The sequence below is a fragment of the Chrysochloris asiatica genome, unplaced genomic scaffold (genome assembly GCF_000296735.1).
Source record: "Chrysochloris asiatica unplaced genomic scaffold, ChrAsi1.0 scaffold00022, whole genome shotgun sequence".
NCBI classification, from domain to species: domain Eukaryota; kingdom Metazoa; phylum Chordata; class Mammalia; order Afrosoricida; family Chrysochloridae; genus Chrysochloris; species Chrysochloris asiatica.
The window spans coordinates 15,829,815-15,842,686 of NW_006408540.1; the positions used below are offsets into that span (position 1 = coordinate 15,829,815).

General features: G+C 42.4%; 1 protein-coding gene across 1 annotated transcript in view; it reads left to right on the forward strand.

Annotated features, from left to right (window-relative positions):
- Positions 1–11,040, forward strand: part of TNFSF11 (tumor necrosis factor (ligand) superfamily, member 11) — a 61,893-nt gene extending 50,853 nt beyond the window's left edge. The window contains exon 5 of the mRNA XM_006837611.1: positions 10,599–11,040. Coding sequence (XP_006837674.1) covers positions 10,599–11,020 — 422 coding nt within the window. The 3' untranslated portion in view covers positions 11,021–11,040. The remainder of the gene's footprint in view (positions 1–10,598) is intronic.
- Positions 11,041–12,872: the final 1,832 nt, after the last annotated feature.

The window sequence follows — 12,872 nt, forward strand, 5'->3', positions numbered from 1 at the left end:
TCTTGTGTCCATTTTTTAATTGGGTTATTTGTCTTTTTCTTATAGAGGTGTAGTTTCCTATAGATTTTAGAAATTAGTCCCTTGTCTGATATGTCATTGCAAAAGATTTTTTCCCATTCTGTGGGCTCCCTTTTTACTCTTTTGATGAAATCCTTTGATTCACATAGTTTTTAATTTTTAGACTGTTCCCGTCATCTATTTTGTCATCTTTTGTTTGTGTTATTTTTGCAATGTTTGGTAGTCTGTGTGTGCCAGGTATTGTTGTTGCTGTTGTTAGGTGTCATCGAGTCAGTACCGACTCATAGCGACCTTATGCACAGCAGAACGAAACACTGCCCGATCCTGGGCCAACCTCACTACTGTTGCCACACTTGAGTCCATCGAGGCTGCCACTTGGCCAATCCATCTTGTTGGGGGTCTTCCTCTCTTTCTCCGACCTTCCACTTTATCAAACATGATATCCTTCTCCAGCAACTGGTCCCTCCTGAAAATATGTCTGAAGTATGAAAGATGAAGTTTGGCCATGTTGGCCTCCAAGGAGCACTCTGGCTGTACTTCCAGAACGGATCTATTGGTTCTTTTGGCAGCCCATGGCACTTTCAGTATGTTCAGTGGTGAGGATTTTTGTTTTCTTTACATTGAGATGTAATCCATACTGAAGGCTGTATAATTTGTCCCTATATTTTCATTAATGACTTTCATAATTCTGGGATTCACATTTAGGTCTTTAATCCATGCTGAGTTGGGTTTTGTACGTGGTGTGAGGTAGAGGTCTTGTTTCAGTCTTTTGCATATTGCTTTCCAGTTTTGCCAGCACTGTCTGTTGAAGAGACTTTGTCTTCCCCATTCAGTGTACTTTGGCCCAAAGGGCACATTTTGCAAGCCAGCCTCCTGCCCACAGGCACACAGCCTTTCTCAGTCCATGGACCTATAGTCCTCTGCTGCTCTACCCTCTATGCCATTGCCTCTACCACCATCTCTGTTGTTGTCGTTTTTCTAGTTAGGATCCCTTGCTCCTCTAGTGCTTTACCCTCTTGATCATCCTGTGGTCCTTTGTTCCTGAAATGACAGATTAACTGCTCCCCCCTTTTAGTTGCACCTCTTCTACATTTACAGTTGTGACAATTGCCATTAGTCCTGATAACAGTGACTCACAATTGAATCATAAAATCCTAACCCCATCACCACCAGAGGCCCGTCTGGAGAAAAGGACAAGTATACAGTGGGAATTCCATCTTATCCCACCCCCTTTATTCTGACTGTAAGCACCCCCATGAAAGCTAGCCCCATGCACATTTATGTCCCCCCAATTTTGATAGCTGAAGTCTAAGTTCCCCATCTCTAATAAGCCAGTATACTGAGGAGGCAACTTTGATCCTTGATATGAAGAATCCTTCCCTTTCAGTTGGAATTTTGGATAATTTCATTCATAAGCAAAGGTCCAGTTCATCAAGTTGTAGCAATTTATGTTTAATCTCTGTATGAAACTTCTTTACCTTAATCTGATTGAGTTCTGGTCAGCAAGCCATCCAAGCTAGGTCAAACGGGTACTATCTACAAGTTTGGGAGTTCTCACACGCCTCCCCGCCACTTCAGACCAGCTGGCTGCTTCACTCTTAATTCTAGCCACCAGTGGCTAGATAAGGGTCATTGGGCTCGGGAGTTCACACATCTCCCTCAACTTCAAACCAGCCCTTCCTCTTCTCTTTCATCTCAAGGTCATCAGGTGTCTATGGAATGTGGCCAAACTCAGCCCATGTCTTTGTTGCTGCATTTCCCCCATTTTCACTTACCAGTTGACCAAGATGGTCACCAGTGAGCCTACAAGACTATTCCTGTGTTCCCTTCCCTTTGAGTTTTAGTATTAGAAAGGGGTTTACCCTGATAGGCTGACTCTTCTTGCCTTGATGGCTCCAAAGCCAACATCTTGCTTGATATTATCACAGCCAAACAGTCCCCCTTACGCCCCCACCCTCCACAGGCTTTCTTTCAAGAAGTGTCTTCTGTTTCTTTAGCAGTTTCAGGTTGGTCTCAATGTCTTTTCAGTTGGGAATGTCGCACCTCCGAAGGTTCTGGGTAGGACTCAGGATTCCACTTACGGTCCCATACTCCCCAAAAGCTTAACAAGAAGCCTTATAGGCTGAAGGTCATGCCCATCTGTTCTTATCCAACCTAAAGCTGGCACACACCCCACTGCTTACCTGGAGGTGAGTGGGTCCCTCCAGTTAGTCATCAGTAATCTCCAGCAGAGCCCCAGGTAAGGACTGAATGGAGAAGCTTGTAGTTGTTGCTAAGGGCCATCAAATCGGTACCAACTCATAGTGATCCTATCTATGCACAACAGAATGAAAACACTGCCTGGTCCTGGGCTAGCCTCACAATTGGTGCCAGACTTGAGCCCATTGATGCTGCCACTTGGCCAATCCATCTCACGGGAGTCTCCCTCTTTTTCTCTGACCCTCCACCTTACCAAAATGATTCCCTTCTCCAGTGGCTGGCCCCTCCTGACAATAGGAGGCTGGAGCTCTGGAAAATGTCTGCGAATGTCAGTGGGAGAAAGAAGTAGTGGTTCAGAACATGGTTGAGGCAGTTGACTAACTGCCACCTCAGTAATATGCTGACACAGCTTCACAGCGTCAGTGCCGCCAAGCCCTTGGCAGGGTGGTGAGTCAAGATGGGTACGGCACGGGAAGGCTTGTTTGGGGCATACAGGAGAGAGCAGGAAGCACTAGCTGGCAGACTTGTGACTTATCCAGGCCACTGTCACCATTGAAGCTTTGGTTCCCTCATTTCATGTCGATGGAATTAAAATGAGTTAGCTTGACATTCAAGGCCCTCATTTTCTCACCCACCATCTCTCACCCCATCTTTCAGCCACTTCAGATTACTGGCTGTCCTCTAAACATGCTACCTGGATGCATTTGTATATGCTGTTTGTTCTGCTCAGCAAACCCATTTGTCCTCCGAGACAGTTGAAAGAACAGAGATGCTGCAGGCTGAGGTTTTCCTCTTGTTTCCTCCTGGAATAGGAGAGCTCTTTCCCCCTCTCCAGGTGCTTACCATGAGCTTTATTCAGTGTGTGGAGGTCTCATTAACTTTGGGGAGTAAGGAAATCCAGAACTCAGTGATTACATCTCATCACTGAATTCACCAGCTCTTTCATCTTGTCATCAGTGGTGACTTCACCTGGGGATAGGTAGGTTTCAAAAAGATTACAAAGAACATTATAGTAGAATCACTGAACATCATTGCTACTATTTTACAATTTTTTGAAAACCTACTATGTATCAGGTGTTTGGAGTCCTGGTGTGACGCTAAGGGTTAATGCATTCTGCATTGCAAAGTTGGTTTGAACCGCAAGGTCGGCGGTTCAAGCTCACCAGCCGCTCATTGGAAACCCTATACAGGGTCACTATGGGTTGGAACGGACTCAACGGCACTTAACAACAACAACAAAATCAGGTGTTTTGCTCTGAGTGCATCATCTCTAACCTTTACAAAAACCAAACCAAACCAGTTGCCATAGAGACAACTTCCCTCGATGTCCGAGCAGCACTGTGCTTGTTAAGGATTTCAGTGTTGTGATTTGGGGAAGTGACTCACCAGGCCTGTTTTCCTCTCATCCTTACTATTCACCCACTGCCTCCAAGTTGATTCTGACTCAGAGTGACCCTGTGCTGCTGTTGTTGTTAAGTACTGTGGAGTCGGTTCCGACTCATAGTGACCCTGCATAGGGTTTCCGAGGCTGTAAATCTTTACGGGAGCAGAATGCCTCATCTTTCTCCCATGGAACGGCTGGTAGTTTTGAACTGCTGACCTTGAGGTTAGCAGCCAGATTCGTAATTGTACTAGGACAGTTATCAAGGCTGTAAATTTTTATGGAAGTAGACTGCCATTATAGTTCTCTGATTGATCTTTCAATTCACATATGGGCACGTTTAACTGCTGTACGACCAGGGTGGCTTAATCTTGACTGCAACCTTGCGGGCTAGAAACTACCCTTCAGAGTTTGCAGACACGGAAACCGAGGTTCACATAGTCTAAGCCATTTGCCAAGGTCGCAGTGGTGGCCAACTTAGAACTGGCATGCTAATCTACTTGATCTCAAAACACAGCTCTTACTCAGAGAACGTGGAAAGCTCTTGGGGAGTCTCTCCTATTCCAGGAGGGAGCAAGCAGTAAGAGCCGACATCCGTTCTACACGACACACTGGCACATAAGCAGACCACAGAGACATGACCACACCCAAAGCTCTTCTGTCCTTTTCCTGTAAGAAGTCGATGGTGTGGTGTTGAGTTAACCCCAGTTCTACAATCCAGCTGTCTGTGTTTGCAGCCCCACTGTACTACCTACTAACTATGTTTTGTAGATTTTTGGCATCATTTGTGCCTCAGCATCATCGTATGTAAAACATGATGTGTAAAGCATCATGTGTAAAGCATGCGATAAGGTTAGCTAATAATTACTAATGTGCTCGTCTAGAAACGGGCGTTGTTGAGTTTAATTAAATAATTACACACAACTCTCTTTATTCCAAAAGTTACTTAAGGCTAGTTTTTTCTTTTACTAGTTAATACTACTTTTATTCAAGTTACACACAACCACTAAAGCCAGTGATGATAAATTGAAGAATTCTATCTGTTCTTCAGTCTTAAATTGATCAAACTTACAATCAAGATGTATTGGTAATTACTGATGATTGGAATGCAAAGATTGGAAACAAATAGGAAGTATCAGTAGTTGGAAACTATGGCTTTGATGGTAGAAATGATGCTGGAGATCTCATGATAGAATTTTGCAAGACCAATGACCTCACTACAAATACCATATTTAGACAACATAGAGGAAACTATACACATGGACCTCACCAGATGGAACACACAGAAATCAAATTGATTAATTACATCTGTGGATAGAGATGGTGGAAAAACTCCATATCATCAGATAAAAAAAGGCCAGGAGCAGACTGTGGAACAGATCATCAATTGCTCATAGGAAAGTTCAGGCTGAAACTGAAGAAAATTAAAACAAGTCTATGAGAGTCAAAATATGATCTTGAACATATCTCATCTGAATTTAGAGATCATCTCAAGAACAAATTTGATGAATTGAACACTTTCTGATTATACTGGAATTAAAATATAAATGAATAGAATCTTTCTTGTAGTTTCAAACTTTGTGCCCAAACTCCCAAATTACTCAAATATGTTACTACATAACTCCTATATATGTATTTGTTGTTGTTGTTAAGTGGCGTCGATATATATTAACTACAATTATATTAAATTTCCTCTTTGACAGTTCCAAAATCCAATTTGTCTGTAAGACTGCACATTGCTTTGCCTCTTGTCTATGGTTATTTTTTTATATATAAAAGTTTTTATTGTGAATTGAGTGATAGTTTACATGGGAGAGCATCAGCTTTACATTCATCCTATCATATTGCATTTCATTGAAATGATTTCAGTCATTCTAATCCCTGTTTTTTATTTTTAACTTTTTTTTTTGGATGTACACCAAAGCACTCAGGAATATATAACCATTCAAACAACCAAAGGGTATACCCTGCAAGCCTGCTCTCTGGCCGCTGGCACACAGCCCCTCTCCCTCCTTGAGTCTAGAGTCCCCAGCCACTCCATCTCTCCACCTCATCATCTCTGGCATCACTGCTTCTCTGGATAGGGTCCCGCACTCCCCTCTCCCTTGATGGTCCCAGGGCCCTCTGCTCCGATCTGCAAGATCAACCACTCCCCTCCTTTTGTTACAAAATGTCTACCTTTACATTTGCAACATTTATAATCAGTCCTGATAGCAATTATTAACTATTTAACCACAAGAGTCTTATCCCCATCTCCTTTCACTAGTCCTGTCTAGACAGGTTGGAAGCCATTAAGTGGAGATTCTACCTTCCCCCACCCCTTTCAAACTAAACTCCTTCCTGAAAGTTTGTAAGCCAGTCACTTTGTGCTTTTGCTGCCCCACTCCTCATTTTGGTTAGCCAATGTCTAAGTTGCCCATCCTTGTTAATCAAACTGTAGCAGATTATACTCTTTTTCCTCTAGTTGAATTCTCATCATCTGTCCATTGAAGCTAGGTCAGATGGGCACCATCTGCAAGTATGGGCATTCTTGTGCATCTCTCCTCACTTCACATCAGTTGGATGCTTCACTCTTTGCTCTAGTCCTCTGTGACTGTGTCCCTGTCCATGGGCTCAGGAGTTCCCAGATCTCGCTATACTGCTGGCCACCCAGGTCGGGATCCAGGTTGACAGGAGTCTATTGACGTGATTGGACTTAGCTCACAGCTTCATTGCTGTTTTTCCCCTACTTCTCTTTATCGGTAGACCAATGTGGTCACCAGCAAGATTACATGCCTGCTCATGTATTCCCTTTGAGTTTCAGTATTGGAACGGGGTTTGCACTGAGGGGACTTGATTGTTTGCCTTGATGGCTCCCCGGTGAACAACTTGCTTGCTTGTTTGTTTTTTAATGTTTTATTGTGAATTATATCATAGTTTACATGGGAGAACTTTAGTTTTACATTCATTCCATCGTATATCATCTCATTGCCATGGTTCCAGTCCCCTCCGTGCATCATCAACCACCCAAAGGGTATATCCCAGAAACCCACCCCCTACACTTCCCCCTCCTCCCCCCCAGTTTTTGGCCCACAGTCCCTTTCCCTCTCTGGGTCCAAAGTCCCCAGTTGCTTCATCACTCCACGTCATCATCTCTGTCTCTATCCCAGGCATCTCTGTTTCTCTGGGTAGGGTCCCGCTCTCGGCTCTTCTCCATTGATGGTCCCAGAGACCTCCGCTCCTATCCTGGGAAATTAATCACTCCCTTCCTTGTTACAAAACATCTACCTTTGCATTTCCAACCCTCATAATCTGTTCTGATAAGCATTATTCACTACAGTATCATGAGTTACCCATCTGTATCTTCTTTCATCAGCTCCACCCAGACAGATTGAATAGTACCTTCTGGAGATTCTGCCTTCCGCCATGCTCCCTAGCACCAGGTTCCCTCTTGAAAGCTTGTAAGCCAGTCACTTCTTGCCTTTGTAGTCCCCCCCTCCCCATTTGAGTATTCAATGTCCAAGCTGCCCTTCTCCGTCCACTCTGTGTGTGTGTGTGTGTGTGTGTGTGTGTGTGAATGTTTCTTGCTGTGAGGATTTGTTCCCTCTTTTGAGTCGCTGCTCCATAGGTATAGGTCAAGTTCATCAGAATGTATCAGCTCACTCCCCCCCCCCCCTTCTTTCCTCTCCTGGTTTTGTAGTAGTCAATCAGACTGCCTTTATTGTTTTTGATTTTTCTTGCCGGTCTTTCTTTCAAGAGGTATCTTCTGTTCCTCTAGCTGCTCCAGGCTGGTCTGCTTGTCTTTTCAAGTGGAAATTTCCCACCTCAGAAGATTCTGGATGGTGATCAGGATTCTACCTATGGTCTTATGCAATGCAAAGGCTCCACAGGAAGCCTCTTTCACTGGGCAAGTTCTAGCTCCATTTTAGTTATTCTAATCAGTTATAGACTGGGCTTATAAGTTTTCTGTAGTGATGTTTCTGGCTATTCCTTTCTCTCCCCCCCTCAAGTGTCTATTTTACAATAGTAGCCAAGGGAAACCAAGATTCATAAGACTGTCAAGCATCTTAACATTATTTCCCCTCTTTCAAACCATGCCTCAATCCCTATATCATGGAACCCCGTTTTTCCAAGGTTGAGCATACATCACTATTTATCTCTGTCCCATTTAGCCCATGCAAACCTGCCTAAATGTTCTCCCATCTGCCTTGTTCTTCCATTCCCTCCCCCTTCTTGTGTATTAAGTCAATTTTTTCTGATTTAAAAAAAAATCGAAAGTTTAATAAATTATTTTGAAGCCATTACTATAGCACCAAACAGAAAAAAACCATGCCTGTTGCCATAGAGTTGGTTCCAACTCATGACAACCTCATGTGTTACAGAGTAGAACTGCTCCATAGGGTCGTCTTGCTGTTGTATTTATGGAAGCAGAATGCCAGACCTTTCTTCTGCATCACCACTGAGTGGGTTCAAACTGCCATCCTTCAGGTTAACAGGCAGTTACAAGTCACCTATACCAAGCAGCCTACACGATAGTGCAAGGAAGGGTGATTACTAGCTGAAGACAGGATATAAGAAACCACCTCTTAAGCCTTTAGAAGATTTCCCTAAACCATCTAGCCTGTCCTAGATATTTGTTGCTTCACAAGCAAATTATATGTGTTGGGGAAAAGGGGGAAAGGAGCACTTTATGGAAGAACTACATAATTTTCTCTGAGTGGAAAACTATTTTGCATATGAGCAAAGGCAATCAAATTAATACTGGTACATCATCTGGTGTGTGCTGTGAACACACTCTACATTTATCTTTTCATCTTCCTTTAAATGGCATATGATAAATACTGCATTAGACTGTATGCCAAAGTCTGTCTGGCAAGAGCAAGCATGTTTTCATTATAAAGCTGTGTCTGGAGGCACGTAACATCAAATCATTGCCAAAAAAAGAGACACAAAACTCCTGGTTATTTTCTGAGGGTTATTGAGTTTGTGTCTGAATGAAATGAGTTAGTGGATGCTTCTGCTTAAGAAAATGGGATTTGTAGCTCCGGCTGGACCAGTAATCCCCTGAGTTGATTTCTTACCTAGTTTTGGCCAGTAGTGGGTACTTCAAGGGAAGATAACTTTAATTTTGCATTTGGAGTTCTGTTTTATACTTTATTTACACATCAGAGATCAGGATATGCCGTATGTTGACTATTATATATTTCCAGTTTCTTGAATCTAATGCATTAGAAAGTACAATGGTGAGTTAAAAAGTATTGCTATAAAATGAGTTAAAAAGTATTGCTATAAAACAGTATTTATTAAACAAAAATATCAGAATGTTGAAGCTGTTTTGTTTTGTTTTGTTTTGTTTTTTTTGACATATCCTCCATTTTGGTCAACACATACTTCTTAAGACAGTGTTTCCATCTCTCTAACCTTTCCCTGACGAATTCTACACTCTCTATTTACATCCACACGGGGCTCAAATCATGTTCCTTTTAAATATTTGGAGTTTGAGAAGCAAAAAGAAGTCTGAAGGGGAAAGATCAGGGATACAGAGTGGATGGGGTAAGGTTTCCCAATGAGCAAAGTACAGCCCTTGCTATCATCAAAGAACAAGCAGGAGCAGTGGGGGAAAAGTCCTCTGTGTTAGTATCCTGTCCTTTACGCATCAATGAAGTTTGCAATTTTCTTAAAACTTCTCCATTTTAAGCCCCCATGATGGTCCTGTGAATCAGACAGTGAAGACCCCAGAGATCACAATAGTCTGATCCACACCTAATTATGGAGATGGCATAGGGCTGGGGAGTGTTTTGTTCTGCTGTGCATGAGGTCACCATGATTACCCCTCAGTAATTCCCTCCAAAAGTCGCCATAACCTTCTGAGTTGACCTTTCACTGGCCCAGCAGATCCCCTTGGAAGCCACTGTTTTGATTGGACCTATTACTGAAGGTGCCTTAATGAGTTGAAGACAAGGGTATCACTGAAAGAACTTGTGTGCAACCATCCACTGATCACAGAGCCACGTTTAAACACATTTTGTTTGCAATAAACCCATACATTTATGAACTGGAACCCTAGTAGCAATACCTTTTGACCTGTCTTCATCTTTTTGAGACCAGAATGCATCTTCAAGCTAAATATTTGCAGAGGCATGTGTCTTCAGCATGTGGCTCAGGTGGCATGAACAGTTAAGAGCTTGACTACTAGCTGAAAGGTTGGTGGTCCGAACCACTTGGAGCCTCAAAAGACCTGACAGACCTGGCAATCTACTGCCAAGAGGTCATGCCCTAAAAAACCATCTGGAGAAGTTCTTATGTGCACACATGGGTTAGCATGAGTTGGAATTGAATGGACAGAAACTGGCAATAATAGCTTCTTTAACACCTGGCAGCAATGAGCATGGGCACTAGGGGTAGTGATAAGAAGGGATTAATGTGCTTCATTAGTGCTGGACATCAATGTGACCTTCAGCCTGACCCTAGATCCTTGCCTTCTATGGAGAAGATGGAGCGCTACTGTGGGCTGTAGGATAAACACTGCACAAACTGCAAGGCCAGAGGCTCAAAACCACCAGCCATTCCCTGGAAATCCTATCTACGGTGGCTCTGAGTTAGAACTGACTTGATGGCTTAACACCACCACTAGTGTATGAGATTGCACATTTAATTCCAGGCCAGTGTGCCTCATATACACAACCACCATCCATCTAGACTAAGAAAGAATAGGAAGGAAAGCCTGGCTATTTACTTATGAAAAGCAGTCAATGACAACCCCCCTGGACATGGTATAAGACTGGGGAGCGTTTTGTTCCGTTGTTCATGAGTTGGGGGCTGGCTAAACAGAGCTGGCAACAATACCTCTCTAAAGTGCCTAGCAGAAAGTGCTGAGTATATTTAAATGCATTTCTCCCCCTTTAGAAGTCAGATTCTAAGAGGTTTTCCTACCACTGGAATAATGATTATTAGACATTGCTTTTCTCCAAGAATCTCCTCATCCGAGGGACTGACTGTCATGTGACTCTTTTTTCCTCAGGATCTCACAAAGTGAGTCTTTCCTCTTGGTACCATGACCGAGGTTGGGCAAAGATCTCCAACATGACTTTCAGCAACGGGAAACTGATGGTTAACCAAGATGGCTTTTATTACCTGTATGCCAACATCTGCTTCCGACATCATGAAGCGTCAGGAGACTTGGCCACGGAGTATCTTCAGCTGATGGTGTATGTCACTAAAACCAGCATCAAAATCCCGAGTTCACATACCCTGATGAAAGGAGGAAGCACCAAATACTGGTCTGGAAATTCAGAATTCCATTTTTATTCCATAAATGTCGGAGGATTCTTCAAGCTGCGATCTGGAGAAGAAATAAGTATCCAGGTATCCAACCCTTCACTACTGGATCCAGATCAAGATGCCACTTACTTTGGGGCTTTTAAAGTTCGAGATATAGATTGAGCCCCATTTGTGTGGAATGTTGTAAAAAGCCAAGAAAGATGTATATAGGTGTGTGAGACCAAGAAGAGACACGACCACAGCGGTGCAGTAAGACTCTCTGTGCATGCTCTCGACCTAGGAGAGGGCGTGTGTATTTACAGTCGACGTGAGATGTTGGACTCTAGGTATGTTATAGTTTAAAGGCTTTCGTACACAACGGTTTTTAAGTTTTGTAATGAATTCCTAGAATTAAACCAGACTGGAGCAATTATGGTTGGCCATAAGAAAAGATGCATTTAGGCTACTGGAAAACAGGGCATTAATGATCTGCATCTAGCCCCTGGTTTTGGGGTCCCTGGATGGCATGGACAGCTCAGCGCTCTATTACTTGCTGAAAAGTTGGTAGTTTGAACTTAGCCAGAGGTGCCTCGGGAGACAGACCTGGCTGTCTGCTTCTGTAAAGGTCACAGCTTTGTTAACCCCCTGAGTCGACACGAGTTGAGATCAACTGAACGACCGCCACCACCAGCCCCGGTGATGTGTCTCCATGTGGTTGGGGTGGAGAGGGTTATCATCTAATTGCAAAAGGGTGGCCACCTAAAGGGTTAAGTTACTTCTTTTGAATTGTTACATCATGCTGGAACCTGCAAATGCTTTTTTTTTTTCTAACATGGAGAGAAAATAATATGTATTTTTATATAATATCTAAAGTTATATTTCAGATGTAATGTTTTCTGTGAGAAGGATTGTAAATTATATTTGTGCTATAGTATTTGGTTTGAAATATTTAAAACGTTTTGCTATTGACATATTTAATGTTTTAAATGTACAGATATATTTAACTGGTGCACTTTTGTAAATCCTTTGGGGAAGGGGGGGAAGTGCTGTTTGCTAATACCAAATATATTCTATTTCTTCATTCTTATTAAGTTAATAGAGTCTTCAGACTTGTCAAGTCTGTGCAACAAACCAAAACCAAAATGGATGTCTTGAATAATAATTAGGATGCTAGCCACCAGGTGCCTTTCAAATTTAGAAGCTAATTGGCTATAGAAAGCTGACATTGCCTAGAAGGATGCGTAATGGGCTGCTGAAATCTGTCAAGAGTATTTATATAATTATTGAACAGGTGTGTTTTCTACAAGTGCTGCAAACTGTACATTTTGTGTTATTTTTCATGGAAATGTTATCAGTGGCTTATAAGCAAAACAAAACAAAGAAAAAATCTCATTTTTAACTTAGTGGATATTATTTTATACTGTACCATAAAAACAATGCCTTTGAATGTTCATTTTTCGGTACGAAAAATAAATTTCTATGAAAACCTGCTGTGTTTCTCTTTTATGTCTGTCTTGGTCTGGATCCACTCTCTCCAATATGTTAATGTGGCTTCTATCTCTTTCCAAAGGTTACTGGGAGAAATGCAGATTTAATTAAAAATTAGGAAGCGATTCAATTAAATTAATGAACCTTGGAATTTGAAAAATAGTTTGCAAGGGATTTGTATGCAAGAACGTAGCTGGATAGAAAACAGACGGTGCTTCTCTCTAGAAAGAAAAGTAGGCATGCATTTATATCTTGGGAAAGATATGCTACTGTGTTTAAGTTCATAATGCCCTGGAGAAAACCATCTGTCCTTGGTGGCCTGGCGACCTCCTGAAAACTTGATACTTTACCATGGTGGAGGAAGATTCACAGTGGTCTGGAAACTTTTACTCATGGAAATTTACATGAGGGAAACTGGCCAACCCACATTGGCTACTCACATGAGCAAGAGCTAAGAAAACCAGCAGCTTGAGAAGAAGCAGTCAGCCATCATTTATGGCACTTGCCATTTGTGGATAAATGCTACTTGATCGTTGTGACAGACAGA